This window comes from Abramis brama, assembly GCF_963993115.1.
Source record: "Abramis brama genome assembly, chromosome: 16".
NCBI classification, from domain to species: domain Eukaryota; kingdom Metazoa; phylum Chordata; class Actinopteri; order Cypriniformes; family Leuciscidae; genus Abramis; species Abramis brama.
The window spans coordinates 26,864,813-26,887,106 of NC_139978.1; the positions used below are offsets into that span (position 1 = coordinate 26,864,813).

General features: G+C 39.0%; 1 protein-coding gene across 2 annotated transcripts in view; it reads left to right on the top strand.

Annotated features, from left to right (window-relative positions):
* sema6bb (sema domain, transmembrane domain (TM), and cytoplasmic domain, (semaphorin) 6Bb) overlaps window positions 1-22,294 on the top strand; it is a 117,736-nt gene that overhangs the window by 89,751 nt on the left and 5,691 nt on the right. For both annotated transcript variants that reach the window (XM_084086753.1, XM_084086752.1), the window contains 6 exons: window positions 2,849-2,980; window positions 3,089-3,238; window positions 3,863-4,042; window positions 6,403-6,543; window positions 8,428-8,505; window positions 9,722-9,780. In XM_084086753.1, coding sequence (XP_083942879.1) covers window positions 2,849-2,980; window positions 3,089-3,238; window positions 3,863-4,042; window positions 6,403-6,543; window positions 8,428-8,505; window positions 9,722-9,780 — 740 coding nt within the window. The remainder of the gene's footprint in view (window positions 1-2,848; window positions 2,981-3,088; window positions 3,239-3,862; window positions 4,043-6,402; window positions 6,544-8,427; window positions 8,506-9,721; window positions 9,781-22,294) is intronic.

The window sequence follows — 22,294 nt, forward strand, 5'->3', positions numbered from 1 at the left end:
AACTGAATTACGGCTGTAAGAAACCTGAACTATTCATAAAATGCAACAAAAATAATAAAAGTAAATAATAATAAACAATATTAGTTTAATGTTTGTGTATAAAATAAGTTTGTATGTGAAAGAAATGTTGTAACAAAAGAAAAGAAAACAAGAATGCATAAGTAATATTCTGTTTTAAAAAGAGAAAGCCGTGTTCTGCCAATGCTGCAAGTTGTTCACCTGTCAGGCCTTTTGGAGGGTCTGCAGTGTGTCACACTGATGACATTGATGTTCAGGCTGATATGAGGCTAATGAGGTCTTGTCAGAAAATTGCCTGAATGCTGAAGCTGAACCGTTTAAACAGTTTCAGCTCTGTCAATCAGTAGGTCATTCTCAGCTGCTTTCTGGCCTATGCTTTCACACACACACATTAAAACCCACTGCAACCAGTGGACATGTTGCAGATGTGTCCCACAATGCTATTGGAGACAGCTGTTTATCCTTGCTTCTGCCCCTGAGCTTTACAGACTCTCACATTAATTCCCTTCCAAACCCAGCAAGACATACTCGAGCACGGTTTATACTGACCACAAAGCCCAGATCAGCATGGGTGATTTTGCCAGGTCAGCTTGGGTGTCACTCCATCCAGACCTGAACCTGCCACCCAATCTCTTAGAGTCATAGCCCATAGAATCCTGGGTGACAAACTTACTGTGTGCACCAAGAAGATTGTGAGAGCTATAGAGCTCAAGAGAGTGGTGGAGAGGGAGTGAACGACTCACCTGTGTCAAGGATGCATGAGAATACAGCTGTGGCTTGTACTTATAAAGTATGTCAGTGCCAGGAATCTGAGGAGGAAGTAGAGAAGGATAGAGTGAGTGGGCGTAAACGAGAACTGAACTGACTCACCTGTATGACTCTCTCTTCTCTCTTAAGAAAGTCTTTAAGTGCTGAAAGCTGTCACTTCACCAGAGACAAATCACTTCAGGACAGTTTAGAGAATGAAGCTCAGTGTTGCAGTAGGAGGAGAGAGAGAGATGCAATCACGATTTGGGTTTCCCTTCATGTATTTTTACGTGCATTTTGAGATCTTTCATAAAAATTGCTGTATGGAGAAACTGAGATGTGTAAGATTTACAAAAAATCCATAACAAACAAACAGTTCTGCTCATATTCATGTTTACATACCCCTTGCAGAATATGCAAGATATTATACATTTTTACAAAATAAGAGAGATCATACTTTTTTTTTTTTTTATTTAGTATTGTCCTGAATAAGCTGTTTCACATAACAGATGTTTACATACAGTTTGCACTCTATCGCACCTATCCATCCATGGAACCTATCCAAGTGGAAAAGTGTGCTTTATAGTGAAAAAAGTTCTTTAAATTATTAAATTGTTCTTCACACTAAGTAAAAATGGTCTAAGAACTAATCAATGAAAGTTTATTTTGAGAACCCAAAATCTTTCTATATGGCACCATTGTGAAAACCCCCTTTTGAGACCAATTTCCCCTTTTGAATTTATTTGAAAGAGTGAACAAGATAAAATTACTTTTGCATTTACACAAAAAACCTTAAAATGTAAAAATAAAGTTTACATATACTTGAATCGTAATGCTGTGTGTTGTTTCCTGGATGATCCACGACTGTTTTTATGTTTTGTGATTGATGGAGTCCCTTGTTTGTCCTCATCAGTGCCCACTGTTCTTCAGAAAAATCCTCCAGTTCCTGCACATTCTTTGGTTTTCTAGCATCTTCCGCATATTTGTACCCTTTTCAACAGTGACGGTATGATTTTGAGATCCATCTTTTCACACTGAGGTTAACAGAGGGACTCATACACAATTATTACAAAAGGTGAAAACATTCACTGATGCTCAAGAAGGAAACATTATACATTAAGAGATGCAATAAGAAGACAAAGCACACATTTTAAGGTATTCCTTGTTCATGGTATGAAGATGCTAATTGCTAGGGGTTGATTTAAGTCCCTGATTCCAAGTCTAAGTAATAGAAATACTAATTATTTCCATATTACAATGTCACATACACTAAAATAAATAAACAGTTTATTGGACAACTTTAGGTGTAAAATACAATACAATAAAAACGAAATGCTCCAAACCTCGAATTACATGCAATTTTACATTATATGTACATTTTTGGACTTTGCGAGTAAAAACTAAAAAAATAATTATGTAATTTTACACGGAAGAACGACATTCCCAAGGACAAGTCCCTGCTTGACAAGACATATGAATATATTTCATATAGATAATTAAGTTTCTTATTTTTGTTTTCATTAATATACATTAGTTTATTATGTTTTGTTTTACATTTTCTGTTTTGTTAATGTGTATTGCATTATTTTAGTGTAATCTGTTACCCTATTGTTGTTTTGTCTTTGTGTGTATGACCCTGTGCTCCATATGAGTATTGGTCATGTTGAATTCTGATTCATCATGTGGCTTTCTATTGAGCCACTTGTATTATTGTTGGAGAAACCCAATAATGTTTCTCACTGTTGCATTTGTGTATTGCTGCGTTCTTGAATAGTTCCTCAGTGGGAGGTAAAGGTCAAGGACTGGAAGAGCTTGCAGTCACCCAATGTTTCCTGTGACAGCTCTGGACAATATTCTCTGCTCTAGTTACCTTGAAATGACTGTCCAACTACCCACTGTATGGACCTTTCAAGGCTCTCAACTAATGTTTTTTCGACATGTTAGTGATAAATGAAATCCATTTGGTGTTGCAAGCCTCCTCCAGCACAGAGCAGTATCATGGAAACAGAACAGATCTGAGTATCACGGAAACAGAACAGGTCTGAGTATCACATAATACGAACATTGTGCCATGTTTTTGCAGCATTCCTGGCTCTGCAGTGTGTGCTTTCGACATGGAGCAGCTGGCTGGAGTGTTTGATGGAAGATTTAAAGAGCAGAAATCGCCCGAGTCGATATGGACACCTGTTCCGGATGAGGTTGTGCCCAAACCGAGGTACTGAATGAAATGACATTTACAACTTTAGAGAGTGTTTTATGTCCTCAAATGCCAACCTGCAGAGAGAAAGTTTATAATAATGCGCTGTGTTTATGAATTTCTCAGGCCGGGTGGTTGTGCCATTCAAGGCACGAAGTTCAACTCCTCCAACTCTTTCCCCGATGATATGCTAACTTTTGTCAAGACCCATCCGCTGATGGATGAAGCCGTCCCATCGCTCGGTCAGAGACCATGGATTGTTAGGACCATGGTCAGGTGAGGACAACTTTCTCTCAGGCAGCCTAGACCAGGTTGTCTACTGTTAAAACCAGGTCATTCAGGGAACATGGTATCCAGTTTGTCACGAGTGGAGTACCAGCTCCAGTTGAGCTATCAAGTCAAACTTAATCACACCATCTGGTAGTCCATCAACCACCTAGACTACCTTGGGCCAGCAAATGACCAACTTCAAACTTCAGAAGCTGGCAAAAGTCAAGCAAAAGAACACTAGCTGCTAACTTCACCCAGTCATGCTTTTCTTCTCTAAGTTCCAGCCTGTGTCGTCTGCTTGCATTAGTATCTGTCCAATCTCAGTCTTCAGACTATGGGGTTCCAGCAGCTGGGGTTTCTCAGCATCCCACAGGGCACAACAAGATTATGGTGACAAGTTGTTTGTGTCATTTTAAACACTCAAGGAGATGAGTCTTATTTTAGAAAGCTGAATCATCCTAGTAGAGCAGTTTTGGTTTCCTCAAGATATGCCAGTTTGTCAATGCAAATTGCTTTTCGGATTTATGCGTTTTGTTATTTTGGCAGCAGGTTTTGGTTTACAATTTAATGCCTCTCTTCCACATTCGGTCTCATTTGAGAATTAATTAAGTTGTCTTCTGTTGCTTTCAGATACCAGCTCAACAAAATGGTGGTGGACACAAACGCCGGTCCCTATGGTAACCAGACAGTCCTTTTCCTGGGTTCCAGCCGAGGGACCATCCTCAAATTCCTCGTTACCCCTAACAGGGATAACACTGTGACGAACAGCAATGTGTTCCTCGAGGAACTGGAAGGCTACAACCCAGACAGGTAGAGGTTAATTTTGAAACGTGCCCTTTTGTGATTGTATATTGGTGGAGAATCACAAGCCACAGCATGCAAACAGATGGGGCGTTAGCTGGTCATTATTTCTTGCTGAAGGTGGTAGGAGTTTGCAAGCAACACTCATTTTCCATGGATATTGTGCTAATTGCATCTTGATTCAAACAGACAAAATGCTGTTTATTCTGTTTCTCCTCACATTCGCACATTCTATACCACTAATTAAAAAACCGAGAAACTTTTTACACTCTAGTCTAAAGCAAAAAACTGCTGTAAATCTGGTTAGCCTGTCTGCAGGGTGTTAATTTCCAAACACAGAATTAGCTAAACAAAACAAAGACCCTTGATAAAACATGAATCAGCACGAATCACTAAAAATGTCCATGCAGTTTATCAGAGTAGGAGTGTGTGTGTGGTGAGAATGGCGGCTTTGACAGTGCTAGCTTTGTCTAAGCGCAGCGGGAAACAGGCTAATCAGAGGAGTGTAGATGGAGTAATCAGATCAGGCTCCGATCATGCTGGCCTTGTATAACCTCTGCCATCTCTCATCACACGGCGGTAAAGAGGTAAATCATTTGACACGCGCAGGGTCAGGGAGGCCGCGACCGATGGAAACTGCTCAAAAATGCATGTGTCATCATCCATATCGATCAAGACACTGTAGCGAAACAAACACAATTAAGATGGCTGGCTTGGGTGTTAATTCATGTCAATCTCTTTTTTTTATAAACGCTTTCCATTTATCTCACTGTCTTTGTATCTTCTGTGTAAGTTGTCTGGCTTTTGTCTATGTAATAGTCTTTTTCTTGCTTGTTTTCTGTGATCTAACTATAGCAGTGGTTCATATTCATCTCTTACGTCTTCTGTTTTGCTCTCCTACTCACGTGTCAAGAGAGCCAGCTTTTTTCTTCGTAAATCAGTTTAAACTTGCCAGTGGCACCTCTTTATCTCACCCTCTCTCTGTTCTCTTCCTGTTTCTCTCTTTCATTACTTGTTTTGGCTGCCTAAAAAAGGAGCTGTACGACTGCAATGATTCATTCATTCATTTTTTTCTCTCTCACTACGCATTTTTCAACCAGGGCTGTCAATTAAATGTTAATTTAGTGGCACAGTATATACATATTCACCTATATGATTGTATATACATATTGTGTATATACATATTGTGTGTATGAAGAGTTTCAGATGCAAAAGCCTCTAAGTGCCATCTGAAATTTTCTTCTAGAATGATCATTTTTATCAAGCTCGTATATTTAAGTTCACTAATTTCACTTAAATGACAATTAATAGGTAATTTTCATTGCCATTAAAGTAAAATGACTGAATTTGAATATACAAGCTTGATAAAAATGATCATTCTAGAAGAAAATTTCAGATGACAAATTTCTGAACTCATATATATATATATATATATGATTAATCAGAATAATATTTGCCATATAATGTAATTAATTTAATGAATTTTTAATTGTTTGAGTTATATTTTCAACATAGATTTTCTAGTCTGTATATCTTTTTGCTTCTCAAGTAAATTTATCTGTTTTTAATTTTTTTTTTTCTTTCTGTAAAATAACACTAAAATGCTGATTAGGAAAATGACTTTTTGAAGTGAGCTTGATCTCCTTTCTCATGGCCTTTGGTAAGTGTGGCTCATTACTCCGATCCAATGCATAAAGTACTAATGATATCTCCGCTGCTATTGAGGCCATTATCCTAAACGTTTCTATAACCATATGTCATGTATGTGTGTATATGTATACAAACAAATGTGCTTTCAAGCCAGCATGGCAAGTGCAAAAGAGATACTCTAAGTGGTAAGTGCCAATTAAGTGTAAAGCACAGAGGAGTGGGCGGCTGCCAGACTCCCAGATATCAATCTGATTAGTTACTGAGGCCAGGCACAAAGTGACAACACATTAATATGATATTGCATTAATACGACACGCGTTTTCTGTTTGAAGCCCTTTACGCCTCATCCTATTTTTCATTCAGAGGGTGAAAGTTAGTGTCGGTTCATTAGACGCATATAACAAGCTGGTATCTTAATGGATAGATGGCCTTGGTGGAAATTTTTCATGATCTTTAATAATATTAGTTTCAAGATGACAGCAAACTTTCATAACTTAGGTCCAATGTCTAATGTGTTAAAAGGATAGTATATAGTGTGTGTGTGTATATCGAGTTCCGATAAACATTATCAGACTATGTTAGGCTTGAGTGTTTAGGCTTTATTAAGGTCATTCTGTATCAAAATGTGCTTGAGTGTTTTCTCTGTGTAAATTGTGTTTGACTTTCTCCCTGCACTCTTTTAATTTGTTGCAAATTGATTTGGACCGTGTGTGTTCCAGGTGTGGGACGGACTCTCCTCAGGCCAGGCAGCTGCTCTCTCTCACGCTGGACCGCATCAGTCACAGCCTCCTACTGGCTTTTCCCTCTTGCGTGATCAAAGTGCCTGTAGCACGCTGCCAGCTCTATTCCCGCTGCATGAAGTAAGTGACACACACACACACACTCTCACACTCCCAGAATGGCTAAACACTAAGCTTGTAATTGTCTTAACCACAAATTATTGGTCAGGAAATTAACTAAATTTAAGCAAATGCACTACTTAAAAAGCCAGTGCTGTCTCAGAAAAACAAACATCAAAGACAGAATGAAGTTTTTGGCAAAAAATGGGAAGTTGCGTGGAGTGATGAATCACAATGAAACACGAGTTGCATGGTGATGCTCCAGAGTGGTGTCTATTGAAAATCTGGTGAGAAATATAATAATAAATGCATCTCTACCACAGTGAAGCATGGAGGAAGAGGTGTCATTGTGTGGGATGCCTTTTTAGCTGCTGGTATTGGTGAGCTACTGTGAAAAGTAATTTAATGCTTTGGAGTGCTGGAGAATATTGCAGAATGGCTTGCTTTCCACAATTGAAAAGTTATCTAAAGAGGAATTATCAGATGTTGCTCTTCAACAAGACAATGCTCCTGTCCAAGTTGCAAAGACAACCAAGAAGTGGGGACAAGTCAGTATGGAGCATCTGTTTGGAGATCGAACGTGTCATTTCTAACACAATAACGATCCAAAACACACCACACATGCAACAAAGGCTTTACTTAATCCCATTGAAAACCTTTGGGAAATTCTATACCTCAAACAAAGCTGATGAATGAATCTCACCTTTGGGAAAAATTTAAGAAGGCTTGGCAAGATATTATGCATGACATATGCGCAAAGCTTATTCGTTTGTTAAGTTGTGATGTACGGAATACTGTTTCTGGGTCCAAGCCTCCATATACTATCTCAACAGCCATTTATGAGCACTATTTAATCATATCACACTTTTAAGCTTTTAAAACGTTACAGTGTACACTACAGTCTCCGAGCTCATGGCGTCCCGGACACCAATATTTTAAAGATTTATAAAAGACGAATCACTCTCTGGCCAACTGAGATTTCGCTATGGAGATAAGTTATGATCATGATTTTTCACAGCACACTGAATGTACAGTATATTAGCACTGTTTGTTGTTTGCTTTTGGTATCTAATAGAGCGCTTGAACATGTGAAATGGTGACACGTGACATCAGACTTAACAAGCGGATTCCTAGATAATAGCTGCTGTAATCAAAAACAAGGAGAACCAACAAAATATTAATAACTAATTATACTGTAGACAACATATGCTTTATTTCATGAGCTTTTTGTTTTTATATGCATTTTTGCATAGTAAAATAAAATCCATAGTCCATGATAAACTATAGTTTGCCTTTTTTATTTATCTATTGCTAATTTTTGTCATTTAAATATCTTAACCAAGTTTAGTGTTGTCTTCTTCCCAATATAACATACTACTCATATTTTGATGGTTTAATCAATAAGGGTCGGTTCCAATATCCTAAAATGTTCCCAATGGGAGTTTTTTTCATGTTTGTCTAAATTTTGTGGACAAACCCATACATTTACCTAGCTATGCATCTGGGAACCTCCCACTGACTCATTGATACTGTTGTTAAATAAAGCTATTTAAGCTAATCCAGAACTTAAACCTACCCCTAAAATACTAGCATGAATAGTGACATCATGTAGTGCCTGAACCATTTGTCCTTTTAAGTACAATTCTAGCAATTCTTTATAGCTTTCAGCTCTAGGATAGCTCTGTGTTCCTGTGATCACTGGTCAGGGACAGGCACCAGCCCGTGCTCTGTGTCTGTGCCCATGGGCCATCGGTGCAGCCCAGTGAGGCGCACTAACACATGTCACACATCTAATGTGTGCACTGAACCAGGTGGATCATACTTGGATGAAATCCAGCGGAATTAAACTATATACAGTCTGGCGCTGTAGGGGTATCATACTTTCTTTTTTCTGTTGTTTCACAGAAACTGCATCGCCTCACGGGATCCCTACTGCGGCTGGACCAGAGGAAGCACCTGCTCTTTCCTCCGTGCAGGTACCAGGTGAGTTTCGACAATGTACCTGATAACACAACATCTTTTTACATAAACAAAAAGGGTTCCATCTTTCAGACAAAGCATCTAAAAAACTGCTTTTTGTGTTGTGCCTCCATTTAAATACACTTGTGAAATTATATCCATCCTCAGAGAGACAGTTTTATTGAGTTTTGTGTGCAAATACAGGTTGTCTGCCGGTATTCTGAGATCAAAACTTGGAGACATTTTACCTCAGCGCCGTTATGCAATTACAGCTCTCTGGCTGGATCTGATTTGATTTACCAAGGACGGTCAACCTGTCGATCGATTCCGTCTCGCATAATGCTGAAAAATTCTCACCAATTGAATTTCACAGTGGAAAAACAATACAGAAGTAGTTCTAATTACTGCCACTTGCTAATATACACAAACCGTGAATATGCAAAACAAGTACAGGAACGTTCTGTCGGCTGTTTATCTGTCTTTATGTGCTTCTCAATTTCTACAGTATGGCTAACGTTCATCCTCAGGAGAGCGGCGGGAAGGAATCTGTGTGCTCATTTAAATTCTCGGGGTGGTTTACCGCTATAGTATAAAAAGAAAAACAGCCATCTTCTCTCAGAGGAGTTGTGGAGATTACTGCTTTGCGCCTGCAGGTTGTAGAAACATTATATTTTATAGACATTTCACAGAAAGCGTTTAACCACACGGGTGTAAACGTATCTTCTGAAAAACTAAGACCCTGGCAGTAAAAGACCCCTGGCTGCCTTGTTGTCCTGGGCTTTAACTAATTGCCGACGGTAGTGGAAAGAGGCTGGTCCCCCAATGCACGCTTCTGCTGTGCGTAGCCTTCGGCCTTTCCTCTGTTTGACTTATGCGGTTGGAAGGAAGCCATTCGTGAGTCGACTGCTGCCATTTTTCTTCATTAATGTGGCTTTAAGGTAACACAGAACATCTCTAATAGAGCACTGTGATGCCTCTGTGTGTACAAGATCTGATCACAAGCACAGATTGAGTTTCTGCACTCATCCTGCACAGGCTTTTAATTTGCAATATTGCTTATTATCAAAGCCAAGAGGAGCATTTTAGAATTGCCCTTCAAGACAGCATTTAAAATGGTGTTTTTCTTTCAAAGAAAGAGTGAGAAAATACACAGGTATTACTGTAATTCAGATGGTGCAGTTTTATGGCCTGTTTATGTGGTTTGCTGATGAATGATTCTACTACTGTTCTTTCACCACAGGCTTCCCTTCGAGCAAGACGTCGAGCATGGAAACACTTCTCACTTGGGCGACTGCGACGGTAAGAGTACATTTTTATTACAACAATAAAACTCTTCATGCTGTGACCTCTCGTTCTCTCCCCTCGTCCCGTCAGACCTGCAGCCGCCGTCGTTTTCCGCCCCATTTTGAGCTTCTATTCTGCTGCAAAAGCCTCTGTTCGGGTGCGCGGTGATCACAACTCACGCTTTCTATATATAGTTCCCCTTTCATCTCCTATTATGTTCGTCTTGGAACAGCGTCGAGTTCTGGGTGAACCTCTCTGGGTGGGGTTCATCGCAGCAAATCAATCGTTCAGTCTGAAATACTCAGTCGATGTAGAACCCCTTTGATCTCACCGCTGATTCTGCACAGGCATTGGTGCATGTTAATCTTGGGTCCACCACAGGAGACCTCGTTCATCTGCTGTGAGCCACAAACACTCGGATGTATAAATATTGCATAATGATCATGTCTGCCTGGCTGGATTTTAATCTGCTCATCAGGAGCTTTTGAAGTTTTCCAGGCCCTGTTTTAGTTGTGGTGCACAAGCCAGAAAGTAATGGGGTGGTGGGGCCAACTGCTGTATTTGCTAATGTGTTTCCTAATGGAGAAGATCAGTTGGCCGGGGGAAAAATTGTAGCTTTGTCACAGCATTATGAATAATGTGATGTAAGAGAGCTTTATTTTGTTTTTGATATTCTTACAAAACTTCCCTTTTAAAAAAAAACTAGCATAAGTTTGTTCTGTTTCAAATACTTTTAAAATACCTGCATTCCAATGAGATATTGTTAAATTATTTTAAATTAATTAATGCATCAGGTATCATGAGCTAACCTAACAAACAACCCTTTTTTTAAAGCATTCATAAATATAGATTCATTTTAAATAATATAGTATGATATGTAATTATTATTATTATATTTATAATTATTCATATATCTTAAATTATTCATATAACCTATGTTAATAATAAATACAATTATATACTATTGTTCATTGTTAATGTAATGTTTATTATAGATAATACATTAATGTTTTGTTTATACATCTTATGATTTTATTATTATATATTTTTTAAGTGTTACCTTCTATTGAAACTAAATAGAAGTGTATACTTCTATTTCATTCAGCATTGAAAGTATTGATCAAAATATTTACCCAAACTTTACCCAATATAATAGAGTTGCTGTGTAGTATTCCTGCCTTCTTTTTTTCTTATTTTTCTGCTGTGCAGAATTGCTGCTGCCATATTTTCTAGTAAAATGTCTAGAAATCCTTGAAACAAGATACATAAGAAGCAACACTGCATCAAATATTAAGGCATGTTTTCTGCGACTGTATCTTTAATGCAGGTGTCTTACTACTGTGGTGGCAGATTTTTTTTCTCCACTCATTTTAAATATTAACAAGTTCAAAACAAGTGAAAAATTTGCCAGTGCAGTAAGACAAAATAAGATTATGTTCAAAACATTTATTGAAATAATCTACAAAAACAAGTCTTAATATCTTATGTAGTGTTGCTTCTAGAGTAAACTGATCTTGTTTTAAGGAATATTAGATTTAGATTTAGTCACTAACTGACATAAACCAGTGATGATCAGCATGTAAACTCACGCTGGTTTAAGCTGGTCTGGTAGGCGGGGTGTCTCTCTAGTGAGTCTAGTGTCTTTCTAGTGACTCTTAGACTGGGGGCTTGCATGGAAAGCATCTCATTCTTCATCTGTAATAAGTCGTGTGTAAATAAGTGTTTGCCTGCAAGGCTTTGATCAGCAGACCGCATGTGACATCCATCACGCTCCTCAAGTGTGCTTCTCCTGGGCCTGCAGTGCAGAGAGACACAGGCCAGGGGTTGAGAAGTGGGCAGTTTAGAGGATGTAGCACTGCATCCATCACAGTTTGTAGCTGGTGACTGGCTTTCATCTACTGCTGGGAGGGTTACAGACAGAAGATTCGGGGGGGGCAGCCTCAGTGATGGAGATCACCCGGATAAGACTGAACTTCATATGACCCCAGATGTCCGCTTGCATGTCCGACAGGGCTTAGATGGCTGATGTTAACAGCTTCTGCTTAACGACAGAAAAGTGGTCAGTGGAAGTGGGGGCAGAGGAAAAGAATTGATTTTCATCTCGTCTCTCTGACTCGATCTGGGCTGAATGATTACGAAGGGTGGGATCCATAAACCAATGAGGCAGATGCAGAGCACAAAATGGTAGAGAGATGAAGTAAAGCAAGTATATATGGAGGAGTGGTGGTGGTGGTTGTCAGACAAGCTGGAGCCTGTGACTGAGGGCAAGTGTCTGGGGTGGGGTTGGGTGCGCAGACAAGGCCGTGAGTGATGTAGAGAGCAAGCTCTGATGTCTCCCGTGTCACAGAACCGTCACTGCTGCAATTCCCAAAGGCCTCGCGCTGTTATAACTCTCTGACATGCTCCCGTCTGCACTGCAGAAGCGATTTCTCATTCCCTCACACTTTCACTCTGCCTCTCTTGGTTTACAAATAGTGTAAATTTACTCTTTCTCAAAAACCAGTACTCTTTAAAAGTGCGGTACAAACAAAGTTGACGGATAACATGAACCTTTTTTGTCAACATCAAGATTTTAGGTATTTTTTTGACAGTAATTTTAGTTCGATATCATATCATACATTTTTCTACTTATGTGAGTAATTTGGCAAAGCAGAAGTAATGGATATTTTTTGCAGCTTTTTTTCAATAAATGCTTTCTGTACTGTTTTGGATGTTTTCAGTTTGGAAAGGAAGAGTGTGTTAATGGTACATCAAGATCTTTTTTCTCAGTAGATCAAGTAAAATTAGATTTCTAACTATTTGAATATTGTAACTGGAAAATGCAAGGCTTCCAGTCTCAGCCAGTTTGTTGTTATAGCTGTACAAAAACTTAATTTATCATATTATTTTTATGAATTTTTGTAATCATAAACACTGGTTTGTAGCTCATATAGTTTTAGTGCAGTTTGTTATTTTCTTCAAGTTTATTGCAGTACTTAAAGCAGCTAATGAATGGAAGTATTTCACATTCACAGAAAATAGCTTACATCCGTGTTGAAAAACAAGGTGGATTGCAGCTCATTTAGAGGTAATTTCATTAAAAACAAATTCCCTGAAGTCCACTTATAATGTTAGTGACAGACATAATTTAATTCAGAATGAGACATTTTAGTTCCAATTAATGCTGTTTTTTCACTGTTTATGAAAAAAACCTACAAAAAATGAATGATACATCAAGGTTTTTTTGTTAAAGGGGGACATTGGATTTTTCATTATGACCCTATTAAGTGGTTCTGCAGTGAGACAAATGAGTTTTTAAAAGTATTTTGAAGTCATTAAAATGAGGCTGTAAAAGCTGCATCCATAGTAATTAGAAAGAATGAGAAGAAAAATTTCAGTTTTAATGGTGCATAGCTTGTCACATTGCTGGACGCTTCTGTATGATGTTACTGCCCAAATATATCTTTCTGTATCTCTCTTCCACCTTCACTTCACCTTGGTGTTTGAGTAACCGATCAGGCTGTTCCTTCCGTCTCTCTCATTTTGTTCAACAGTGTGAGGACCGTAATTAGAGATGCGACTGCTCTTCCTGTGCCCTGACCAAGCACTTAGCGATCTGATTCAAAACGTCAGCTCCCCTTTTGCCTGATACTCCAGAGGGGAGCTGATCAAAGTAGATGCAGACATCAGACGCTTTAATTTAGTTGACCTGTGAGGCCTGCCCTCAAAGGCCCGAGACACGGCCGCCAACAGCCACTTGTCTTTCTGCATTTTGAGGGCCTATCTCTTTAGCTTCTCTCTCTCAGTTTAGATAGGCTGCCAGGTTTACGAATTCTTGCATAATGATGGATTATGACTACACTATGCAACAACTCTGCTCAAGAAATCATCAACAGTGCTTGAAACAATTAACTTGTTTGTTGTTAGAATGCTGAGTGCATGTTATATAAAGAGAGAAATGCTAGCATGAGAGAGGATAGCATGAGTTTTTACATTCCAGCCTGGGCGGACACTTTGCTCTCTCGCCTGATCTCAGCCCAATGTGGTGTTAACCCTTTACAGGTCACGACCTTTAAGTCAGCCGTATCGATTACAGGATTAGCGGCTAATTTAACGGTCCTTAAACTTCAACAGTATCCTTTTCATTGTAAAATTTCTGGTCATATGAGGGGTGGAGCAGACTGTGAATTACTATGCCAAAGGAAGTAAGACCTATAATAGTAATTACATCCGGTTAGAAAGTTAGGAATTCATTAAATTCAGACTATTCCTTTAGTCAGTTCATTGTAAGCTAACTGTGCAAACAGTCCCAAAGGATAATTTAGCTTTGATGAATTGCGGTTCCCAAAAACTCCTGACAGATTCCTTTGAAAAGTCGACCACCCCAAAGCTCACTGAATAATTTTCACACTGGGGTGTAATCTAAATATACCTGCCGCTGTTGTCAAAAAGCCGCTAAATGTTAACCACGCTCACTTGTGGGACCGACGGAGTCATTGTTTGCACAGAAAACTCATCAGCAAATGTCAACGCTGTTAAACCAGGCATTAAAAGGGAGGGAGGCATTAGTGTAGGAGAAAACTGTCATGCCCTGCCGTTGTTACGAGTGAATGGACTGCAAAATGAGGCTTCTCCTCGAATCTGCAGTTCAACTACAGTATGTGTATAAAGAACATAAGCCCCATTACTCTTTCTTTGCATCTATAGCCCTCCCGCTTACCCTTTTCTCCCGTGTACGTTGCTGCTAAAGCATTTGAATATAATCACAGAGTTGACACAGATGGAGGCAATTACGCTGCTGCTAAAATATTTCCTGGAGAAAGGTGGTGTTTTGACTCTGCAAACAGTGGGTTGCAATCACGATCTAATTGAAGTCCATGTTACACAAAGAAGTGCACGGTGCTGTCATTCTCGTGGAGTGGGATGACAGCCATGCAGAAAAAGGCAATGAGGCACATGCTGGCAAATTTGCTTCTCCACTGTAATTGGTATCAGCTGTAGTTATACATCTCATAACACTACTGTTCAAAAGTTTGGGATTGGTTAGATTTTTTTATGTTTTTGAAAGAAGTGTCTTATATTCACCAAGGCAGCATTTATTTGATACAGTAAAACTGTAATATTGTGAAGTATTATTTAAAAAATATTTAAATATATATAAAAAATGTTAATGTAATTTATTCCTGTGATGGCAAAGCTGAATTTTCAGCATCATTACTCCAGTCTTCAGTGTCACATGATCCTTCAGAATTCATTCTAATATGCTGATTTGATGCTCAAGAAACATTTCTTATTATTATCAATGTGAAAACAGCTGCTTAATATTTTTGTTGAAACAGAGAAATATTTTTTCAGAATTCTTTAGTGATATATCAAGTAATTTTTGTGTCCTAAAAGGGAGAAAAATACTGTGCAGAGCATTGAAATCAGTCAAACAGAACACGTTGGATGTGTCCTTTTTTTACTTGGAATTTCGATGAGTTGTCATTTTGTAGTGTCACGTTTTGTATGCTCTGCGGAGTATGTTAGGCTTTAGAGGGGTTAGTTGTTAAAGTGAGTGTTTATAAGACTGATGTGGTGCTCTTGCCCTCCAGACCTTTCCAACACTCCCACAGGGGCAGTTCATGTTCTCCTGGAGTACAACATCTCATGACCTTCATGTCCAGGTCATTAATCTAGCCATGGACAAACACATGTATGTCTACACTGAGGTAGGTCATTCCGTGTACCAGTTGGGCAAAATTGAAGAATTGGCTCCCTTTCAATGCACGAGTTGTGCATAGCCACATCCAATTGGAATTTGAATTGATATGACAATTAAATGTGTAATTTATGGAATTGAAGTTTTATTACTTTCGCAACAACACTCAAATGATTACATGATTAATTTGGACTAATTGTGCCTGTTTTCTCAAGTAATTAGACATATTTCTCTACTAAACTAAATAGAAGTAATTAGAAAGTACTGTCTCAGCAATTAACAGCCATCATAACAATTAAATTTTACCATTCAGGTCTCAAAAAGCTATAAACACCACAATGTTTTAAAATAATCATTACAAAATTTGACATTTTAAATTTGGTTCCATTTTGAAAAGTATGTGTATATACAGTACTGTGCAAAAGTCTTAGGCATGTTAATATCCCCCCCACCCCCACCCCCTCCAAATAAAATGGTTTTAAGTCAGTTATTTATATCTTTTGCTGTAGTGTGTCAGTAGGAAATATCAGTTTACATTTCCAAACATTCTTTTTGCCATTAATTGTAATAATCCAGTGAGATTTCTGTATGCACAAGGAATCTGACAACAGCCAGGATGATCTGATCTCACCATCATTGAGTCCGTCTGTGATTACATGAAGAAACAGAGACAAACTAAATCCAGAAGAACTGCGGGAATGTCTCCAAGATGCTTGAAGAAACCTATCAGCAAAGCTACAGTACTGTGAAAAGTACTGGCACTTGTGTCAAAATGCTGTAAAGTAAGAATGCTTTCAAAAATAAAATCATAAATTGAATTTATTTATGATTTAACTTCTATTAACTAATTCAAATCAATATTTGGTGTAACGACCCTTTGCGTTTAAAACGGCTTTTGTCACTTGCGCATAGTTTTTCAGGTAGCTTTGCAGGAAGGTTTCTTCAAGCATCTTGGAGACATTCCCGCAGTTCTTCTGGATTTAGTTTGTCTCAGTTTTTTCTGTTTCTTGTAATCACAGACGGACTCGATGATGGTGAGATCAGATCATACCGACTGTTGTCAGACTCGTTGTGCATACAGAAATCTCACTGGATTATTACAATTAATGGCAAAAAGAATGTTTGGAAATGTAAACTGATATTTCCTACTGACACACTACAGCAAAAGATATAAATAACATGCCTAAGACTTTTGCACAGTACTGTATATACATATATATATGTATCTCCTATCATTTCCTGTCCTTTCTTTACTATATCAGTGGAAGTGGAAAAAAGACCAAGAAACTACTAATATCATGTGTCATTTTGTAAAAGATTGCTCAAGTTAGAGAAATTAGCATATGGCTGTGGTTCAGTTCACAGGATCCCTATGCAGTGTTCCCCAGGATAGCTCACTTTTGAATTTTGAATGCTGAAGTACACTTCCCAGGGCACTCTCTGGCAATTAGAACTTAGCTTTAGTGTGTGAGAAATCTTGACTAGTTTGACTGCAGTAAGAGAGAGACTCAGGAGCGTAAAAGGACAACAGCAGCTGCCACTGAAGCCTGCAGCACGAAGAGCCTTGTTGCCGTGGCGGTTGCCAGGCATGTTGACAGGGTATGAAGAATCTCTCCGCCACAGATCATCATGACTGGGTGAAAGATATAGCTCAGACAGGTGTGTGTGTAAGGGACACACAAAACCGTACAGCAAAACCTCTCAGCCTTAGAAATACCTTACATGCACCCACAGGTGCGTCGACACCATTTTTCTCTTTTACACAAATACACGCTCCAGATCCTGAGACAAACAAGCTTTATTGATCCTAAAGAGGATTTTCTTCAGTTCATCAAGCCAGAGACCTGTGTCTCTATTGAGTATCTGTCTGACAAGCATGAAAGAGACATTTTGAGCCACCACAGCAGATCGTGAATGACCCAGAAAAGTTTCGTAATTTAGAAAATGTGTGGAAAACCGATTCCACCTCTGCCAGATTGAGCTTGAAAACTCAACATCTCCATTATAGAGACAAACCGTCGGTACCAGTTAACTTAACAAATAAGGAAGTGTTTTTAGCAGCTGGTAATATACGGTCATATGCAGAGCACTGACGGGCAGAATTTACGTCTTCAGCATGCTGGAAAGATTAACTTGAAATTGGAGGTTTCGTGATTGTGGTGGATGCAGATGTCGCGCTTCGCAATTGGCTAGACTAATACCGCTGTGTCCCTTTCTGAATTTATAACCCATGCTGGAAAGGTTGAATATTTTTTAATGATTTCATTTGAGAGTTCTCACCGTTCAGCCCCAAATTATGGCTATCAATTTACCAGCAAACCTCCTGTTACATTAGAGCCCCCATCAGCCACATCTGTGGTATTGCAATGCAGTACATGCTTCCATGATCCTACATACTTGTTTGATCAATTTAACACAGCTGAACTGACTCTCATCTGCATCCTCATTAGCGTTTGTCGGCAACGGTTGCTGTGAATGGGGGAGGCTATGTTGAAAAACTATGCGCTAATTGACTACAATTAATTGTGGCTGACTAGGCGGCGTCTGCAGAATGTGGAAAAGGTGAGCAAGCGACAATAGGCAACAGTGTTTTAGCAGCGGACCGTTTCTCTTAACATTCGGCTCCGGTGGGGCGACTCATATCCTGAGCTCGCCCCCAGCTCAACAGCCCTCGTTATTTCAAACAGTCCCTTCTATTTAGTCTCATGTTAATCATCGTCAGACATTGTGGACTGTAGCGTGCACAATTATGTTGGAATTAGAAACCCTGAACCGGTGCCAGGAAGCCTTTCACCTTATTGCAGTGTTATAGGCCATGAACAGCTCTCGCTTATTGAAAATTATAGAAGAGTTAATTGAGAACACATGCAGACGTATGTAAACCCGCCAGCTGTACATTGATCTGTGAGTTTGGCTTTTTAAAGTGTAAGCTAAGAAGCAATAAATGTCTACACTACTATCTTTCTGTAAACACTCTGCTTGGAACCAGACGTGTTTAAAAAGTGTGCATATTTTGTTTTGGAAACTTTTGCTGACAAGACTGGATTCGCTGGTGTAATGTTTGTGCTGATTCTGTCATTATTCACTCACCCTCATGTCATTCCAAGCTTGATTGACTTTTTATCTTCTATGGAACAGAGAAGTTTTGTTCTAATACAGTGAAAGTCAATGGGGTCTAATTTTGTTTTGAAATGTAATGACTGTCTTTTCGTGGTTTTGAAGGTTTGAGGGTGTGAAAATGATGACAGGATTTTCATTGTTGGATGAACTATCCCTTCAAGGAAATAGTAATAAACCTGTATGACTTATTTCTTCCATAGAAAACAAATTATGAAAATGATGAAAAAAATATGAAACTTATGAAAAAAGCATAAGTGGTTCACATGACTCTTTTGCTATATTCCAAGTCAGCTTTGTGTGAAAAACAGACCAAATTTTAAATCATTATTGACAAAATCTCACATGAGATTTAATGAAAGAAGTAACAATGAACAATTCATGAATTTATTTAATTTCACATTAATTGGACTGAATTGATTCTCAACATTCCACTCGCAGCAGTTAAAAATTTCTCTCTCCATAGACTCTTTCTATGGACACCAACATACCAGCATCTACAACGCAACATAATCTGTTGACAGTGAGGCATGAGTACAGCAAAAGATGGGTGAGAACCAGAAAGAGAGAGAGGATATGCAGACAGATAGAATAGCTTGCAGTGTTTCTGCAGAGAAGGGAAAGTGTGTGTGTGTGTGTGTGTGTGTGTGTGTGTGTGTGTGTGTGTGTGTGTGTGTGTGTGTGTGTGTGTGTGTGTGATAGAGAGCAAGAGCAAAGGGAAGAGAATACAGAGAAGACCGAGATAGAAAGAGAAAAGATAATGAGTAAAGTCAGTGAACCATAAGCCACTGATACACACACTCACACAAATGCACACGCTCGCATGTAAGGCCTCGTGCTAACACGAAATGCTATTCACACACACAGCATCTAACATAGTGCAGAAACTACTGCATGAATAAGTGTTTGTTACATAAGCACAGCTGATAAGGGCCTGTTTTTACCACACTAAACTGTTTCACCCCATGCTAGAAGATCGGGTAATTAATAAACCTTGAGAAGGTTGCTTATTCGCTAGAAGAAAATCTATATTCCACCTGAGGTTTTTAATGACATGATCTCAACAAGAAACTGAAACCTGCTAGCATTTCATTAGCCGCCTCTCTGCTTACAGGTTGAAAAGGAGAGAGACTGAGTGCAATTGAGTGATACAGGGAATAAAAGAATAAGGGTACGTCCCCGGGGACAGCCAGCCAGCAGAAGATGAAAGGACGTGGCATAGAGAGAGAGAGAGAGAGAGAGAGAGAGATGAGCGGGAGAAGATGTGCACAGAGATGGAGAGCGATAAGCAACAAACATCAAACTGCTAGTGAATAGACCCGGGGAAAAAAAGAGGCAAAAGCAAGGCAGTTAGTCCCTGGGCTCTGAGTCTTTTAGCACTTGGCCTATTGCCGTCTGCAGACCAACTCTAACTAGACTGCTCCACCGCCATTGTTCGCCTGTAATTGGAGCTTCCAGCCCAAGACGTGCTTGCTGCGCTCCAGCCTGACAGTCCGGCTGCCTTCCATTAAGCTTTAATAAGTGAATGGGGAAAAGGGGGGTTTCTGTCACCCCGTCGGGAATGACGAAAAGAAAGAAACAGTGCCTGAGACTATCTCTCCCCCTTCGTCCGCTCTCGTCTGTGTGTTTTGTTTCCCATCACGACAAAGCGAAGTGACTACAAAGGCAACATCTATGATGGCCCCAATCTATTCATTGCATGCATGCACCATCTTCTTACTGTAAAAAAGGATGGACACATTGCAGGCGAGAGGACAGAACAAATGAGAGGTGGCCCTCCAGACAGGCGGATGCTTTAATACATCTCTTTCATTAAAGAGAAAGGCCGGTGTGGTTTGAGTAATATCTATCTGAGGCACCATCAGGGCTTCGCCTAGAAAAAAGCGACGTATATACAAAGAGCGTTTGATGTGTGTTTTAGTACTGCTTGCAAACGAAATTGTGTTTTTAGAGAGTCAGGCTCTCTGTGAGTTCTCATGACCTCATGTGCACTTCCAACAGATAAAGTTTACGATAAGGTTAACTTTGGTAACAATAGTTAATACACTAGCAGGGGTGTAAAGTACTTGCGTTACTGTATTATTTCATTACAGTATTATTTTGGGATTTTTGTTTTACTGGCTTGAGTGTTGTTGATTACTAGTGAAGAGAAACAGAATAGCAAATCAGGATGTTGTTGTTTTATAGTTGAAACATTGAAGGCATCTTAATTTGCATACCAGTCCAATCAATTAAGTATGCAAGATTAGAATTAGATTAGATTTACATATGGTACATTGAAAATAGCATAACAAAGTTGTTGTGCTATATATTTAAATATTAATATTATACTTAATATTTAGTTAAAAATGCATAAATGTAAATCTTAATTAAATTTGTCAGTTAAATGCATTTTTAATTGATAAAATAATCTAGATTAAAAAAGGCTTTTAACTGTTTGTTCATGATACCTAGTGCATTAATGTTGATGACTTATTGTACCTTATAGTAATGTGTTACTGGCACATTTGAATTTTCGTTCTTTTCTACTTGTGAGCAACTTGAAAAGTTCACAAAGTGTGTCACACAGAGAAGTCTTCAAGCACTCAAGCAACTTCACCTTCTACCCCGTTGCCTTATGCCACCGAAAGTAAACACCACAATGCATGAACATAAACAACCTAGAAAATAGCAGCATCCCAGCATCCCACCGCGCTCACCACATCCTTTCAGGACCCCGTTCCTGATGCATGTTGGGGCCCTCGTGAATGACAAGTGGGTTGCAACAACATAAACAAGAACTGTTTTAGGCAGCGGTTCATGACGAGAACCGCCCCATGCCAATGATGTTTATCCAACTTCTAGCAGCAATGCAGCCACACACCGGCAGCGGCAGCCAAAAAGTTCATCATAAAGATGACAAAAACAAAAACCAATAGTTGACTGCTCTTTAAACAGCAGTCAGCATGCTGGGAAAAGATACACACACCTGGTATCTGTCTGCGATAGAATAAATATAATGCCCCCACACCACAAACAAAATAGACAGAGAGCGGTAGCAGGGCAGAGACAGAGATAAACACAAATGGAGGGAGGGTAGAAAGAGACTGTGCAAGAGAAAGAGAGAGAAAAGTACAGACACTGACTCAGCATCCACATGAATGCATTGATTGATTTGAAGTGTCATTTCGGTAATGTGGTCTGTCTCTCCAAAATGAATACTGTGAAGTAAACATGTATATCACCAGAAAATTGATAGGCACTCTGTCACAACATCTCCCAATGAAATGACCGACGTGGTACATGTTGTACAGTTCCTTTCCCTGGTGCCCAACTGCGGCTAATGTATCTTTTAATTCAGCGGACTCTTTGAACACACAAACACCCACACTGATGCAGCTATTATGAGCTAATTATCGTAGCAACATTTTTATTGATTGCGCCTCCTCGCTTCTCATTTTATTTGAGTTCTTAAACAAACAGCTGTAAGTGCTAATTAAGGCTGTTTATTTTCACCAATGTGAAATGCTTACCATTTGTCTCTATTGTGATAAATTTGCCAGTTAAATTAATTTGTTTCAAGAGCGTTTCGTCTGCCAAGCCATTTTATGATGTTGGTTCATACTGTTTGTGAGTCACTGTAAGAAATCTCCAGTTTTATTGAGTTTTCTCAAATTAATAAGATATTGCCTATAGATTTACATGTTTGGGTAGTTGAACAAAAACATTCCATGAACCTTATTTTTTCAGCAA